This window comes from Populus euphratica, unplaced genomic scaffold (genome assembly GCF_000495115.2).
Source record: "Populus euphratica unplaced genomic scaffold, PopEup_1.0 scaffold11.1, whole genome shotgun sequence".
Taxonomy (NCBI): Eukaryota; Viridiplantae; Streptophyta; class Magnoliopsida; order Malpighiales; family Salicaceae; genus Populus; species Populus euphratica.
The window spans coordinates 589,775-606,804 of NW_011499878.1; the positions used below are offsets into that span (position 1 = coordinate 589,775).

Sequence of the window (17,030 nt, forward strand, 5' to 3'; positions counted from 1 at the left end):
CTGTTGAATGTTCTGCCACCTGCTGGCAGCAAGTTTTAATTAGTAAGCACCTGCAGTTAGTCTGTCCAGGTCATTAATGAAACTAGGGCGGGACCGTTAACAACCAGATGAAGGTGCTTATTGGAACCCTCTCAGAAAATGCTAGTGCAGTCTCTGGCCCCGCATGTGGGTGGTAGCCACCAGGCCTGCCGTCTCCTCCATATCAACATGCCCTTCGAAGACATACTATTACTCTTACTCAATACCTCCATATCAACATGCCCTTCGAAGACAACTGATTTATGTAGAAGTATACTATTACTCTTACTCAACTCGTGGTGTTTAAAAAGCTTTAAATAACATTAAGGAATTCAACAACCAATTAAAATCAAAGGTTTTTATAGATTTGTAAACCACATTGAAATGAATATAAATTGCTTTAGAGTTGGACCAATTAAAAATTAATTCCACTTAACACTCTTCTTTCTCGTGTATGCTTGGAATAAGTTGTCAAGTAAGATATATAAAATATTTTCTCTAAACTCTCAAATCAAATGAATTCCACAATTTTAAACCTATTCCAAAGAGAACAAAATTGAATTAGCAAATCAAATTGAATAATTAGTTCAAATCAATTCTAGAATACAACTAGTTTCAAACAAGTTGTAAGTCCGGATAAGAGCAGATACCTTCTCCTAGATAAAATATACGACTTATTCTTGCTAAAATATCCAATTAATGGCAAAAGTAACTCTCTGATCAATCCTCATTTATTTTATCCACTCATCTACTCCACATTGAAATCGCACGGAGGTCTAGGAAAGATGACTTCCTGACAGGCATAGCATCAGAGAAACCCACCAAAAGGACCCAGAACAACAACTCATAACCAGGAAAAATAGGACGTCTAGAAAAATCATTAATGTTCTTTCATAACAAGATCCATAACAATTGGTTTCTCCCACTAACTAGGAAATTGATAAAAAGCCAGAAAGGAAAACCCAAAGTGCTAAAACTGAAGCGAAGTTTGAACTTGCAAAATAATGAAAAGCTCAGAAGTGAACAAATCTTAAGCTGCTTCCTTTTTGAGTCTTGCAAGCTCCTGCCTGACGATTCCTGCCTTCTGCAGAATGCACATTGATAACATGCATCAAGCTTGTGAACATATTTGTAGGAAGGTTCAACAAAACCAATGCAGTACCCTTTTAAATCGATCAAACTTCTTGACACATGTATAAAATATATGATTGAGCATTACTTCCATACGCATGTTCTAGGGGCTGATTTAACCCTCATAAGCAAGGCGATGATGAGTACAAAATATAAAAAGTAAGCAGTTTGAAGTCTAGTACTTTTCGACTGCAATGGTCATATAGTGTTTGGATAAATCAAGTTATATGCTCTCATTCAAAGCTGAAAGTTGGTACTTCTACAGCCCTAAAAGGATGGGGTCAATTTCTGCCAGGGCTCCATTGCCCTACTCAGAAAGAGATACCAGGAAGAAATCATATTGTTTTGCCAAAGCTCCAAAGCCCTATTGGAGAAGTGATACCAGAAAGACATCATATAGTGCTAGTATAGACTTAGGTTTGAATGTAAAGAAGGGGAGAATTCAACATCTAAAGCAGAGGTGCTTGACCATAAATTAAACGCAGTACAATGAATATTAGAAAAGACAAGATGGAGAATTGCGAACCTTGATCTTTGCCAACATGAGCTTGAACCTATCAAAATCATTAAGTGATGCCCTTCTCTTCTGCACAGTGAGCCTCCTGCCCCATGAACTGTTCTCCCATTTGTTCTTCACATCTGCCATCAAAGAAAAACAGTTTAAATTCGGTGGAGAAAAAAAAGAAGCAAATTAAACAAGGGCAGGAATAAACAATCGGTAACCCACCAGCCTTCTCCATGGCTTCAATTAGTGCCTTCTTCTTAGGAACCCTGTTGATCTCAATCTTGATATCAGTAAGCGAAAGCCTCTTGAAGTTCATTTGGCTCCTAACCATATCTGGGGCATCAACCAGAGCCTATAACAGCGTCAAAAGTCACAAATCTTTAAGCTTTCATCCTTCCATCAGCCAACATAACTAAGACTTATCATCAAAACAGATTATAAAATGCAAACAAATGCTAAGCAATTATTATTATTTCTTTTTTAAAAAACAAATGCTCTCACTCTACTAGCCCAAAATAATTAAACCTTTTAAAAAGTTAAAAAATACTTTCAGACTAACACAACCATATGAACATCCAATACACTAAATTATTGCTTATAAAGTATTCAAAACATCCTTAGTTATCATCAAGTGTTGATAAAGAAACAATAAGCTTTATCTACATACATTCAAGGGAAAGGTAGGGAAACAGAGAAGAAAAGCCCACCCTGTTTTGATCGATGACATCGACAATAACGACGAGCTTGCCGTAATCCTTGCCGTAGTTGACAAGAGCCACTCTCCCAATCTCGACGTACCTCTTGAACGGCTACACATGAAAGAAAAAAAAACACAAAATAGGGTAAGTCTAAGAAAAACGAATCAAGTTATAGAGCAACGGATTTTCTCGGAAGAAAAACAGAGGAGATGAAAAAACCATCTCACCATTTTTCGCAGATCTGCAAAAACTCGACGGAGAGAGGCGACTGCTGAGGGAGAGGAGAAGGCTGTGAGCACCGAGGTTATGAAATACTAGAAGACCTGCTGCTAGGGTTTTTCGTTTTGGTTGTGGTGCGCTCGGGTGGGTTATTGGATCTTTGCACGTGTCTTTTTACTATTGGCTATCACTTCGAAACTTTCAACTATTTTCTGTGGCGTCTTTTCTTTTCTTTTTTTCTTATATATGGCTTATATAAGTTATGATGTTTTCAATTTTGGGTGTTTTCGCTTTTCAGCCAATCGTTTCATAAATTCTATAGTTGCCCCGCTTTATGGGAGAACTTTGTAAATAGGACCATCGATTTGAGCACTTAAGGTTAATGGAATTAGAAACATTGTGTGAGGAATCTTTGGAGAACGATGATTCGACTCGAAAAGGAATTTGGATAATTGGGTTGTTTTCTTATTTAAATAAATTTTTTTTAATTTATTGATATTGACTTGAGAAAATTTATATAGGGTATGACCAGCTAGATTACTTGAAATCTATCCTATCAGATTTTATTAGAATAATATTTTATTCAATTTAATTAAAAATTAAATCTATATTGAGTTTTGAATCCAAGTTTTTCGAACCAATCTATCCAGCTAGAGCTAGGCTGCGTTTATCAACTACGATTCTAGTATAAGACGATAACAGGATGGTACATCATTGGGAAATCTGAGAAGAGCAGCTTGGGTTGCCTTTTACGGGGTGTAGATGGGCATCGCATGAATGGCTGGGGTGGATAACTTTTATGTTTAAACCAATTTTGCTCTCGGATTCTTGGCAGCTTCGGCGCCTTATGTAATTTGCCGACGATTCAAAATATGTTTTGCAGATTCTCTTTAGTTTTTTTTGTTTTTTGATAATAGTAAAAAAAAAGCTATAAAAATAATAGCCTCCTTACATTAGATGAACAGATTCTCTTTAGTTGTCGCGACTCGACCTCCCTCCCACTCCGATTTAGTCATTTTCTTTTCGGTAAATGTCTCTTTCATTTTTTTTTCCTTCGGTAAATTGAAGTCATTATGATGTCTATAGCATCTCGGTAAGAAATGGATCTTCAGCAATAGAAGCCACAGCACATTTTTATGTATAATGATGCTTTATACTTCGTAATATGGCGTAGCATCCTATCTACGCTATGCCCACAGCATTTCTGATGGCATCGTCAATACGAGGTCCAGCCGTCTGTGCTTAATAACGTTGCTAACATTACTTATGTCTGCATGCTATGTGTTTAAAAACTTACGTAAATGTACAGAGAAGACAATGGCCAAAAGAAAACAAAAGGAGAGCTTTATTTTTTGCTGGTTTAGGTACTCTTTAGCACAAAATTAGTATGGATAACAGCCGTTCAGCCAGATACATGGTTTTGAGTTTTGTACTTATACCGAATAAAAGTAATAATAAATGATTTTTGCTTGATGATAGGGAGCATTCTCATGCTCGTTTACGCATCAATCAAGATCGATTTTCTTTTCGGAATGGTTTCCGAATAATTTTAAATACGTATATTCTACATCGCTGTATTAAGAGGGATTTAATAAATTCTTGCGATGTTGTGTCCGAGGTTCGAAGTCATAGAGTAAAGCATGTTTTTTTAACTATCATGTCAGTCATTTAAAATCACATTGGCCACAAAGTCAAAATGATTTTGAATTGATCGATCAAAACTGAGTCAAATGAAAAAATAAAATAAATTACGGCAAACAGTTCCATACTCCCGTAAACTAGGGAATTAGTTTTTGTTTTCTCATTAAACTATGTGGCTAAGTAGCTCTCGAACGCCGTGGTTTCAATCGATCTCACATTGACAACTGAAATAACGGTATTTCTATCTTCCATTTTCGCACAGATTCTGACCTCGGCATCTCATATTCACAGGTGATTAATTTGTGTTTAGTACTATATTACGGAGCATTAATCAGTTCCTCTTTTTCATGTTTGAGACCATTAATATATATATTTACATCATTCCATCACATAATCTTTCATAATCAATCAATTCTGTTAAGAATTTTTTTCATTTTTCAATGGTGTATTTGCAAGCCAAAAATCAAACACAGGATCCTGCAGTCTAGTGGTGCCCCTCTTCTTTTGCTGGGAGAGATCATGGTGAGTTAGAGCTTAAGCATAGTTTTCCAACTAAAATGAAGAAGGATGAGATTTGCGTGGTGAAATTTGCTAAATAATCCCTTTGTCGTTGTTAGAAGAAACGAAATTAATATACCCTTTTCCTTTCTTTCTCTTTTAGATTGTAGCTTGTGCGATAACTGCATGTAGTCAATGCCTATCAAGTTCATGAATCTTTACACTTGCATATATACCTTAGTTCTATCGAGCTAGGGCTAATAAGCAACTTGGTATGCAGCTAACAAGTATAGCGGAAGAATGGAGGGAAATGTGTTTGCTGCAGCTTTGGAAAAGATGGACCATGTCAAGTCTCCCGAGGGAGAAATTCTTGCCAAGCCTTTCTTGGATTTGTGCAAAACAGTAGTGCCTGTTTTAGGTACATCTTAGTTACTGCTATTTTGTTAGAGACTTGTTGATTTTGCACTCATGCCTGCACAATTTCTTTCATGCTTGAAACTAAAGAACATGTAAAATATATTGCTTCATTGTTATGCGTTACTTCTTTAATGACTTTCTCTTTCAGTCATGAATATTTGAAAAGAAATTTTGTTTTCCTCCTTGATTTCCGGATGACTGGGAACATACAAATTTGCTCATCAGCATTTGCTGGTGTTACAGTTTCGGTTTATTTCATGGAGATACACAAAATTGATCTCTTTGGCCAGTAATGATTGCTTATATGCTTGCAGAAAACTTTGGACCAGCCATGGGACCTGTAAAATCTGACATTGGTGGTAATATATCGGTAATATGATCCCTTTTCTATGCAGCTGCTGTAAATGCTTTTTCTGTGTCAATAGCTATTTTCTGCAGAAGAAACTGATCAATATGACATTCTTTACTCTTCTTTTTCTTGTTGCAGAGGCTGGAGACTAGGTATTTGTCCAATCAATCAGAATTCAATTACTTGTACAGGATAGTACAGTCAGAAATTGAATCGAAAAAGGCTAAATCTTCATCCAGTTGCACAAATGCTTTACTTTGGCTGACAAGGTTAGCACTAACACCGTATTTTATTTGGAAAAATTACCGTTTTGTGTCAGACAAGAGTGTACAATTTCTTATGTTTCATGTTTGAGACAGTATATGTTTGACTTCTATAGGGCCATGGATTTCTTGTCAGAAGTGTTCCGCAACTTAATGGTGCATCCGGACTGGAGCATGTCACAAGTCTGCACTGATTCATACGAGAAGTCCCTGAAAAAATGGCATGGCTGGCTGGCTGGCTAGTTCAAGTTTTAGCGTAAACACTTGTAGCATCAATGTTCTTGATTTTTGATATATGGTTCTATTGGCATAAGTTGCATGCTTTCTTCTTCTTTTATTGCATCTAAAAATGCATACGCAACTGTAGAACTTTTGTGAAAGAAATTTCTAGTGAAAATGTTCTCTATTTTGTTTTACATTTTCTTGAAATAAGATATAACTGCACCAAATCTTAATGCATTGTACATTTCACTACTGGTTTTCATTGTTATTGAAATCCAATCAACTGGAATGCAGGTTGCCTTGAAGTTGGCTCCGGATAGGAAGAAGTTTATGAGTGTAGTGGGTGTCAAAGGAGATGATGTTTCTGACATGGAAGACTTCTGTGGAAGGTTCTCACCTTTGTTGGAAGAGAATCACAAGTTCCCCGTAAGATATTTTAGCAAATAAATTATTGGTTTTAACGTTTGAAGTTTGACTGGACTTGCATTAAGCATCCCGTGGTCCTTCTGTGTTTGCGCTGATACGCGATTTCGGACTTGCTGCAGGCTAGTGTTGGAATGGACAATTTGAAAGCTTGATGAGCCATAGTCAATGGTGATTGAAGTTCGTCAGGAACTTGAATTATTGTTTGCTTGGATTTTTTTCATTTCTTTGATTCTTTCCAGTTTTAGTTGATCACCTCCTGAGGAAGTTCGATCTCATTTTGTCCTGGTATTTGCAATTTTTAGTGATAGCAAATTCACCATTTCATTTTATTATCCTCTTTGAAATGTGATTTCTTGACATTCTCTCTTGATTCCTGAATCCTGATCACCACAACACCTACATGAAATAATTTTTATGTAACCTGTATATCCATAGTTCTTAAAAAAGCCAAGGAAAAATGGTCGTGAAGAGTTTATCTTAAAGAATGAGCAATATTTTAGATCAAGCATCACAAAACAAGAAACAAATATACAGAGAAGGGGGAGATCAGAGTTAACCGAAAATTTGAGAGAGAGGAAGGACTAGCTGCAAATACCCCATTAATCACAGTGGCAAAGACAGAACAGTCGCATTTATAGAACTACAGAACAGTTGTATTTATAGAACTAAATGTGATGATTTATCAAAATCCAAGATATGAAAATAACAATTATTCTGTATTTGGGATAGTGGTTAATTCAAACACTTGAATTTTTTTTAATATAAAAAATTTCAGGTTTATAGTAGAAGTTTAAATACCTATAAAAATAGTTCTAATAAGAAAAAACCTTTCAATGATAAAATTAATATATTTATAAGAAATGTATTAAATGATTTAAAAGAGTTTTAAATTCAATAAATAAAAATATATTATTTTAGTTTTTAGTTAGTTAATACTATGAAATCTATATATCCATATCTTAAGAGATAAAAAGTTCTAACCTTTTACGTGAATCGTTTAAAGAGTATTTATATCTCTTAAACCTTGTTATTTTCAGAGAGGGAAAAGACTATAAAGTTCTCTGTATCCAATAATATTAATACGAGATAAATATTTATTATATATCAGTAATAAATCTCTTAAACCTTGTTATTTTCAGAGAGAGAAAAGACTATAAAGTTCTTTGTATCCAACAATATCAATACGAGATAAATATTTATTATATATCATTAATGAAATAGTACATATAATAGGTTCCTTAAAAGACTTTGTATATATCTATGAGTATAGACATGATGATTTATCATATTTTTAATACTTTTATTGTAAAGGATCGTTCGAGCTCAAATCTATAGCCTTAGAACTTAGAAATGTCTAAGTTCTTTCGGTCTAGCATGCTTGTCAAATTCACGTTACCTTGGATTTAGTTAACCGTCAAGCCCAAATACTTTGGGTCTGACGTATTTATCAAACTCACGTTGTCTTGGACTTGGATGAATTTTAAGTCAAAGTTTCTTGAATTTGACATTTTTTTCAAACTCATCTTATCTTAAGTTTGGTTGTTTGTCAAGTCCAAATTCATTGAGTCTGGCATGTTTATAAGATCCACGTTTCCTTGAAAACTCGCCATCAATTTGTTGTTTATAATGAAAATGGGTTTTGAATTATACTTATTTGTGTTGCCCCTGGACTGTTAATGATAGAATCACGTTACTTACAGAGCTTTTCAATAACTTGCAGGTAAGCATAAAGAAGCCGAAGCAAGAGTTGAGCTGCATGAGTTTGGAGGGAGATTTGGATGATCATGCAAAGCTGAATGCTAATGGTGTTCTGTATTTTATGGTGATTCTTTTTTTGTGTATAGTAATGTGTGCTAAAATTGGATGGATTATACAAAAGAGATTTTGAAATTACGTTCCACCAATTGCCATTCTTATCTGCCTTTTCAATGCTGATGGTGTTGACGTGCCTCTCTTTTTTCCGAGGGGAAAAAAATCCAAGGAAGGCCAAAAAATTACAAACAAACCAAAATAGAAGGCCACAACCAACCATCTCTTTTCGAATCAACCACCTTCAGCGCAAAATGAGTGACAGATCATCCGGATAAAACCAAATTTCCAATCCTGCCAAATTTTGCACCACCTCTCTGTAGGGGATTCCAACCAGTGATGTTCTGATATTTGCCTATTAGAGACTAAATACACTGACACAATATTTAACGTGGTTCGACAAACCGCCTACATCCACAAGAGAAGCCATTTTATTATATATAGAGAGAACAAGATTTACAACAATAGACGAGGAGGAATCATCCACTCTTTTAACTCACAACCTCACTCTTTTCTCTCCTTACAGTGCTGCAATGGCAGCTACTGCTTGCTACCCTTGGCAGCACACTCTCTCCTACATTTCTCACCTCTTTGGCTCTACTACCTCTCTATTTCATTTTGCTCTCTCATGTATGCCTCTATTCATAGGCATCCATGGCATTTTGCTCTCTCACGTATGCCTCTATTCATAGGCATCCATGGTAGCTCCTCTTGCTCTTTTGTCAACAATGATGGCCACCCTCCTCTTGCTCTTTTGTCAACAATGGTGGCCATCAACTCCAACTTGTAGCCCTATTTGACAATGGCAATGGCGGTCATTGTTTCTAGAAGATCGATTGCAAATGCTGCCACATAATTGGCAATATCTTAACACTCTCCGGCAAATGCTGCCACATAAGTGGCAATATCTTAACACTCTCTGAATGCCAGAGAAAGATCAAAGACACAACCAAGTTGGCAAAGCATTTACTGACATATATCATGATGACGACGAGCCCTCTTTTTTAAGCCTCCAGGAACGACAATTTTGGGGTAAATTGGGCAACTGACATACAAAATATAAATAAAAAGCGAAATAAAATCTGAAAAAAAAAAAGATTCGATGAAATAAAATAATTTAAGGATGTCATAGTTTAGAAATATAATATTTAAATAATATTATGTTCAGAAATATAAGATTTCAACAATATTAACATTTAATTAAGCTGCAGTTGCCGCAATATCAATTAAATTTAATATTTAACTAATTCACGGTTGATTTAAACTACAATATCAATATTTAAATTATTGTACCAGCCTTCTCTATGGGAACAACTTATCCTCTCATAAGCAAGCAAGCAATCCAGATTCAATTAAATCCTTTTTCCTAGTAATGATTCATGAAAAAGCAAAACTTTATTTTTAAAAGGTTTATATTACTTCTCACCCAAACTTGCATGCGGGCTGAGTCAAAGACAGATTTGAGCAAGAATGTCGTCAGCAGAGTTTTTAAATCCGATTTGGTGGCCAATTCGGCACAAGAACTGAGTTTTAACTAGGTTGCTCAAGTTAATTTTAATGTTTTTAAAAATTAAAATAATATTATTTTAATAAAAAATAATAAAAATTAATGAATTACAATTAAATTTTTAATTGAGTTTTGCCGAGTTATTAACTTAATCCACTAGATCAATGGAGTTATTTTGAGTTTTTATTTTTAACTTTGAATTTGCTAGTTACGAGGAATTTCAAAATTATATATAAGAGTTGTGCTAAGAAAAGAAGAGGGAAAAAAATAATGGGGATTCAAGTTTTTAGCTACCCATCTTTTCTAAGATTATTTATTTTCAGCAACAAATTAATTTTCTTTTTATTTTTGCAAGCAAGAATGTAAAATTAAAACGCCACCCTTGCTTATAATTTGAACACATTTGAGACTGATGACAAGGAGGAGAAGGCTAAGTTCTTGTATTTATTTTCCATAACATGTCAGTACTTTTTAACAGCTATATTTTGTCTTATGGTGTACATTTAGTGCATATTATATTTTAGAAGTGCGGTAAAAATATTTTTTTATTAAATTCTCCTTAAAAAGTGTTATTCTTTAAATTTTCTATGTTATTGTAATATTTTTTTAAAAAATCCCTAATTTGATAACTCTCTCCCATGCCTAAGCCGCGAGTTCCAAGACAGAAATGGAGTGTGCAGATTTAAACAGTGTTTGGAAATGTGGTTGAATTTTTATTTTTAAAAAATTTAAATTTTTTTTATTTTTTATTTTTATTAAAATTTAATATAATTTATATATTTTGAATATTAATATTAAAAATAATTTTTAAAAAATAATAAAAAATTATTAATATATATTTTAATATAAAAAATTATTTAAAAAATAACTATTATTATATTACCAAACACATGGTCTCTTGGTCTGTTTCTTCAACTCTTTTATTCTAAGCCCGCAGGAACAGAAAAGTAGCCTTCAAAAGGCGTGAAAATCCAAAGCCTTTCTAAGCCCACAGGAACATCAAAGTGGTTTTCAAAAGGCGCGAAAATCCACTGTGCATGTCCACATTGCAGACACAGTGGAATTCCAACACTTTTTAAAGAGTTTCTGGTAATTAATAATAATTAATTTGTTTATCATAAGGTTTTCATATGCTTAGATGTAACCAAAATCAAAATTATCAAGAAAAGATGTATATTTTTTCAACACCAGAGGTATTAAGATTTGTTTTGAGACTGAATCACTCCCTCGTCAAGTTTTAAATAAATCATTTTAAATTTAATTTGAGTTAAACTGAGTTTATTTATAAAAAAATAAAAATAAAATAATATTATTTAAAAATATATTTTTAAAAAATTGTTAATAGATCAATGATAATTCAATCCATTAGAATTTTTTATTAAATTAATTAATTTTTTTAATTAAATACATATTAATTTAGTGGTGTGGTGTATTTAGAAATGTAACAGTGGTTATGATATTTTTATTTAGAAATATATTAAAATTATATTTTTTATTTTTAAAAAGTTATTTTTAATATCAATATATTAAAATAATCTAAGATATTAAAAAATAGTTAATTTTAGATAAAAAAAAATTAAATTTTTAAGAAACACTGTTTAAACCATTTTCCCACAAACTCTAGAACCAGAATCAACCCGCCATCTAAGTTTTAAACGATGGTTCTCCTACGCGTCTTCTAAAATTCAAACGTGGAAGTAAGATAGGCCTGTCTTGGAACTTTAATGGGCTTAATATGTGGGCTTTAGGTTGTCAAAGTTAAGCAAACTTATCCAAGCGTTCTGGGCCATAACAGGTCCAAATCATAACAGCGGTAAAATTCACGCGTCATGGAATAGCGTGGGGATCACAATAATTCAGATACATCTTCTTTCCTTCTCGGACGCAGCGACCAAGCGAGCGTCAATCCTAAAATTTCCGATACCCCGTTTCACACCCTTTCACCCCCTCAAAATTAAAAAACAGATACCTGGCTCCTCCACCACCACCACCGCCGCCGCCGCATCCACCACTACTGACACTAAAATAGTCAGCCCTAATCCCTAATTTGACCGATCACTGATGGGCGAACAGACCCAAATCCAACCTCAACCACAACCTTCCCAATTAGAATCCCAGCCTCTGCCACAAATCGAAACCCAAGTTTACACTCAGCCACTCAATGACCCCACCACCACTGTAATAACCAGTACTACCACGGAATCAACCACTATCCCACCACCAATCACATCTCCTCCCGCAAAAATCCCTTCCCGTCCTCGTAAAATCCGTAAACTCTCACCCGATGCTGCTGTTGTCACCACCGTTAACGACCCTAATTCCACCCAAACCTCCATCAAAACCACAACTGAACCACCCAGAACCACTGCCACCAAAACCCCAAGAACTAAAACCGCCCAACATCGAGCAATCGTCGCTCTCGCTCCGCGGATCATGGCACGATCTCTAACATGTGAAGGTGAACTTGAAAATGCAATTCGCCATCTCCGTAACGCTGATCCACTCCTTGCTTCTTTAATTGACATTTACCCACCCCCTACCTTTGATACCTTCCCCACTCCTTTCCTTGCTCTCGCTCGTAGCATTCTTTACCAGCAACTTGCTTTTAAAGCAGGGTCTTCAATTTACACGCGCTTTATTTCGCTTTGTGGTGGAGAGGCTGGAGTTTTACCTGAAACAGTTCTTGCTTTGTCTCCACAACAGTTGAGGCAAATTGGGGTTTCTGGGCGTAAAGCGAGTTACCTTCATGATCTAGCTAGGAAGTATCAAAATGGGATTTTATCGGATTCTGCGATTGTAAATATGGATGATAAATCTCTTTTTACTATGCTTACTATGGTAAATGGGATTGGTTCGTGGTCAGTGCATATGTTTATGATTTTTTCGCTGCATAGACCGGATGTGTTGCCAATTAATGATCTTCAAGTGAGGAAAGGGTTGCAAGTGCTTTATAACTTGCCGGAGTTGCCACGCCCATCACAGATGGATCACCTGTGTGAAAAATGGAGGCCGTATAGGTCGGTTGCATCATGGTATCTTTGGAGATTTCAAGAGGTAAAAGGGTCACCTTCGAGTGCTGTGGCATTGGCTTCAAGTGGTAATTTGACACAACAACAGCAGGAGGAACAACAGAACCAGCAGGAGCCTCAGCTTATTGACCCGATAAACAGCATTCTCAATCTTGGGTATTTATGTTCCTTTCCACTTTCGGTTTTGTTGAATGGAAAATTTGACTTGTGTAACTTTGATGTTTTGTGTCACTATTAGTTGTTCCTTTGTTTCTCTTATTTATTCATGCATTGTTTATTTTATTTGGGTTGAAGTGCTTCTATGTGCTTGCGCTTCAGAACTTGCAATGTGGCTGGTTGTTCAGGGATTGTTTGCTTTTAGTATTGTTCCTTCGCAGATTTTTACGTCCTTATAACTGCAAGATGTTAATGTGCATAGAATTGTAGTTTGAGTTTTAGATTCTTAATTGCTGAAAGGGGTCTGGTATGGGGGTAGTTCTTGAAAGTGTCTGGTGCAAGGCATGGGGATGTGGAGAGTGTCTTAGGGTTGTGATTTTGAACTTGGATAATTTGTTCCCAGGCATTTTTCAAAAGCTTTGCTTTACAAGTTTAGTTGGGCTTGGAATTTTATGGAAAAGGGGAATGTTAAAATATCCTTGCTGCATCAGGCCAGGGGGAGGTGGGGTTTTGGTAGAATTGAATGGGATTATAGGTTAACATCCTTAGTTTTAAATCATGAAAAAAGATTGGATTAAGATTGACATAGTTTTACATCACGAAGAAGATTAGATTATGATAGAAAGCTTTAGAACACAGCTTTTTACCTAATGAATCAGGCCTGCAACTTGCAAGATAAACTCTCATGGTCAAATTTTAAGTTTGCTAGAATAGAACCTTTTTTATTCTAGTTATCTTCCATTGGATTATTAAAGATGATGTTGTTGTTCAATGGAGACTAGCATCTTTTCTCATTATCTTGGCTTGTTGAGAATCTTCCATTTACGAACGTTTTTTGCTCTACTTTCAGTGTCCATTGCATTGAAAATAATATTCCAAATACTATTGCTTTTCAAGTGATGGGATTTGTATCAGGCAGGAATATATGGTGTAGAGTCAATAAGCAGCAATACATGTTGGACATTGCGGGTGTATGACTCTGCAAAATTACTTTAATAAGTAGCTAGGACTGAAACATATAATAGTTTAGAAAATGAAGATAGAAATGAATTGGTCGGACATTAGATTGAGAAGAAAAGGGGATGATTGGTGGAAATGATTAATAGAAAGGTTCAATCACAAATTAAACATTTATAAGACAATGCAATTCTATTAAGCCAAACCTGTCTGAAGGAAAAGACAAACTCTTAAATTAAACATGGACAGTCAGTATGATGCTTCTTTTTTTTTACTTTAGCTATTATGAGATTGCCTTGATCTACAGCGTTTTCTTGTTTTGTTCAATTATTACTCTCTGTTTGAAGTTGAAAGAAATACAACATTCAGGTGACACACTGTTCCGATATCAAGGACAGAACATTTTAGTATAGGTTTAACATAAAATATCAACATAAAATATCATAAAGTTGCTTTCTAAATGGAAAATTTGCTAAAGAGCAGAACTCCAAAAACAGGAATTTTGCTGAAATAACTAGTGGAATCTAAACTGCAACACTTACTCATAGTCATATTTTTTATGTTTTGCTTTGCATCATTTGCCATGTAACTAATTCAGTTGCCCGGGGGGGGATGGCAACCCACAAAGCCTTTAGGTTTTGTTCAGTTTGACCTTGAGTTTAGAAGTTATGCCCTCCAGCCCTCCAGCCCACCAACAAAGAAGGGAAGAAAAAACAACAACTGTTATTGCTTCAACTCATTTTTTAGTCCACCAAATCTGCTCTTAAAAATGATCTCTTCAATCTTCTTTCTATTTGGGATTCTACTTGTATCTTCCATTATTCACTTTCCATGCCTTGGAAAATGACTCTACTGTCATAGTTATTGTAAAATCTGAGGTTTTAGCTTGTTTTTTCACTTTCTAGAAGCTATATCCAACAATCAATGGCATGAATGTCATACTATTGATAAAGCTTGGGAATATCATTACTTGCTCGAACCATGTCAAGGGCGTGTCTGCTTACCGGTTTGTTCATGCCAGGTTTGATTTTATTTTCAGAGCTCTTGCTAAACCTTGTGGCATTCTTAAATTTGGAACCTGAGAAGAAGGGTTGAGACTTCCATTTTCTTATAAATAGATCTATCCAAGGTGTAGCAGAAATGTTTGCGCACTTGGTGATGGCATAGGCTTATTTGCAGTGTAGTTTGTTGTGTTGAATACTCTGCGTTTAAACATTCCTTGTTTGGGGATTAGGGATCTTGTTGGTGCAATATACTGTTGTTCCCATTTGCATTCCTTTGTGTTATTTTCTTAACTTGCGAAAAAGGTTAACCTCTTCAATTTACCTAGGTTTGAGTTCCTTGTCACCAGGGTTGTCCCTTTCTAGTTTTATTGCTAATGCTATGATTAAATCAGGTGCTGCTTTTAATGCTTTATAGTTTCCTCATGTTGAAAGTTTAATTTCATATATTTTTCGGAACTACAGAAGAGATATTTCGGGTTGATTGATTTAATGGAATAGGACAATTGATCTTACTGCACCCGCACCCTAGATTCCCTAACCACCTGTGATAAGATGGTTGATGGACTACTCTTGAATCAACTAATGGGAAGGGCACTTGATTTCACAGGGACCTAGGTGCCCTGGAATACAAACCAGGGTTGGCAGGGTCTGAATGATGCACAGAATATGGGGTTCTCGTAGCTTCTTAGAATCCAGCTAATCATCTGACCATTTAATTTATCTGATAGATTTTCTTAATGCTTATAAAAGATATTTTTTATGTAGTTAGACAGAACAGAATACCATGTTATAATGTAGAAGGATTTAAATTGCTGTACATTGGAATGCATATTCGTGTTTCATATTTGCTCATTTAACATCTATTTCTTTCTTTGTTCCATCATGATTTAGGGCCTGTACTTGGGGACAATGATCGGAACTTTAGGATGAGAAGCTATTCTTCTATCCAGCAATCATTTGAGGAGCTTCCAGAGCTGTGCAAAAAAGTTGGACACTACCCGTGAAAAGCCTGGATACCCTAGACATCAAGAGATACTGGTACTTGCCTCTTGCTTTGAAAATTAAATAAGACTAGATGTGGTCAAGCTCTGTTGTCTTTGTAAAAGATTGGATTTTGTCATCAGGACTTCCTTATAGGACATAATAGAGTTAGAAGAGCTCTCTCCATGTTTTTGCCTTTTGACTGTGGTTGGCTATTTGTATCCTGGCTATACAACTAGAACCTTTTTCAGCAGAGGCAATTGCTCTTATCAATGGATGATCACAATCAGACAATGTACATAGAAATCTTGGATGAGGTTTTATATGTTGAGGGCATCAGATGAATCAGATTGCATAGGTGCATCAGCCAAATTTTCCACATGAGTTAGCAGAGCGTTTTTAAGAACTAGCAACAGAACCCTATCCCTTTCTCTTGCCGAAGTGTTGCCCAAGGTTGATGCTAGCGAGGCACTAATTTGTCATAGACAAATGAAAGCGCCCCGTCTCCCAAGGTTTCCAACTCTCAGCGTCTATTCCATCTCTAAGGGAGCCAGGTTTGGAATGCAAATGGTTCATTTAAAAATAGAGATGAAATGGCTCAGTAATTCAAAAGAAAAACAAAGAGTGATGAATTCCAGGGTACGATCTAGTGATTAGAGGCTTGGGATTTTTATTATAAAGTCTAAAGAAAGATTGATGGAAATGTGGAATTGAGGGAGAACCGTTCTCCCTGTGCTTAGCAACTGACAAAGGACGGCATGTCAAGAATGTTGCAAAAACATAAGCATTGCAACCAGCAACAAGGCCAGTTTATAATTTGCCTATTGAAGTTGGCTTTTGCAGCCAACCTGGCAAACCCAGGGGTTTTAGCTTGTCAAGAGAGAAATTTTATGTTACTTCATAAATAAATAATTAGTGACAATTACTCTATGAAAAGGGAATAGACATTAAAAAAAAAAAAGTGAATTGGGATGTTTTTTTTGGTAAAATTGTTTGTGATTTTTTATTTTTTATTTTTTTTCATATTTGCTGTAATTTTTTCAGTGAAAAAAATTAATCATGAACATAAAATTGATGCATAACAAATTGACATCTTTTTAAAATATTAAAACAATGACACTGTAGTTTAGACATGTTTTTTTTTAAAAAAAATATATTAAAATAAAAATATATTAAATTATACTAGTAGTTAATATGCTG

General features: G+C 35.2%; 3 protein-coding genes across 3 annotated transcripts; 2 read left to right on the forward strand and 1 right to left on the reverse strand.

Annotated features, from left to right (window-relative positions):
- Positions 1-672: 672 nt before the first annotated feature.
- LOC105128745 (60S ribosomal protein L14-2) lies at positions 673-2,705 on the reverse strand. Its single transcript, XM_011030546.1, has 5 exons — positions 2,580-2,705; positions 2,362-2,463; positions 1,877-2,006; positions 1,676-1,788; positions 673-1,102 (listed from the first exon to the last, which is right to left on the reverse strand). Exons 1-5 carry the CDS (start codon positions 2,580-2,582, stop codon positions 1,049-1,051), a joined length of 402 nt encoding a protein of 133 aa, XP_011028848.1. The 5' UTR covers positions 2,583-2,705; the 3' UTR covers positions 673-1,048.
- A 2,305-nt stretch (positions 2,706-5,010) lies between these two features.
- LOC105128746 (pleckstrin homology domain-containing family A member 8-like) lies at positions 5,011-6,539 on the forward strand. The gene is given in 7 exon segments (XM_011030547.1): positions 5,011-5,128; positions 5,442-5,497; positions 5,615-5,745; positions 5,856-5,964; positions 5,966-5,995; positions 6,256-6,387; positions 6,507-6,539. Coding segments are annotated over 7 exon segments (609 nt in total).
- Positions 6,540-11,562: 5,023 nt separating this feature from the next.
- On the forward strand, positions 11,563-16,206 carry LOC105128747 (uncharacterized). The gene is made up of 2 exons (XM_011030548.1): positions 11,563-12,888; positions 15,741-16,206. The coding sequence occupies exons 1-2, from the start codon at positions 11,765-11,767 to the stop codon at positions 15,760-15,762; spliced, it is 1,146 nt and encodes a 381-aa protein (XP_011028850.1). The 5' UTR covers positions 11,563-11,764; the 3' UTR covers positions 15,763-16,206.
- The last annotated feature ends 824 nt before the right edge of the window (positions 16,207-17,030 follow it).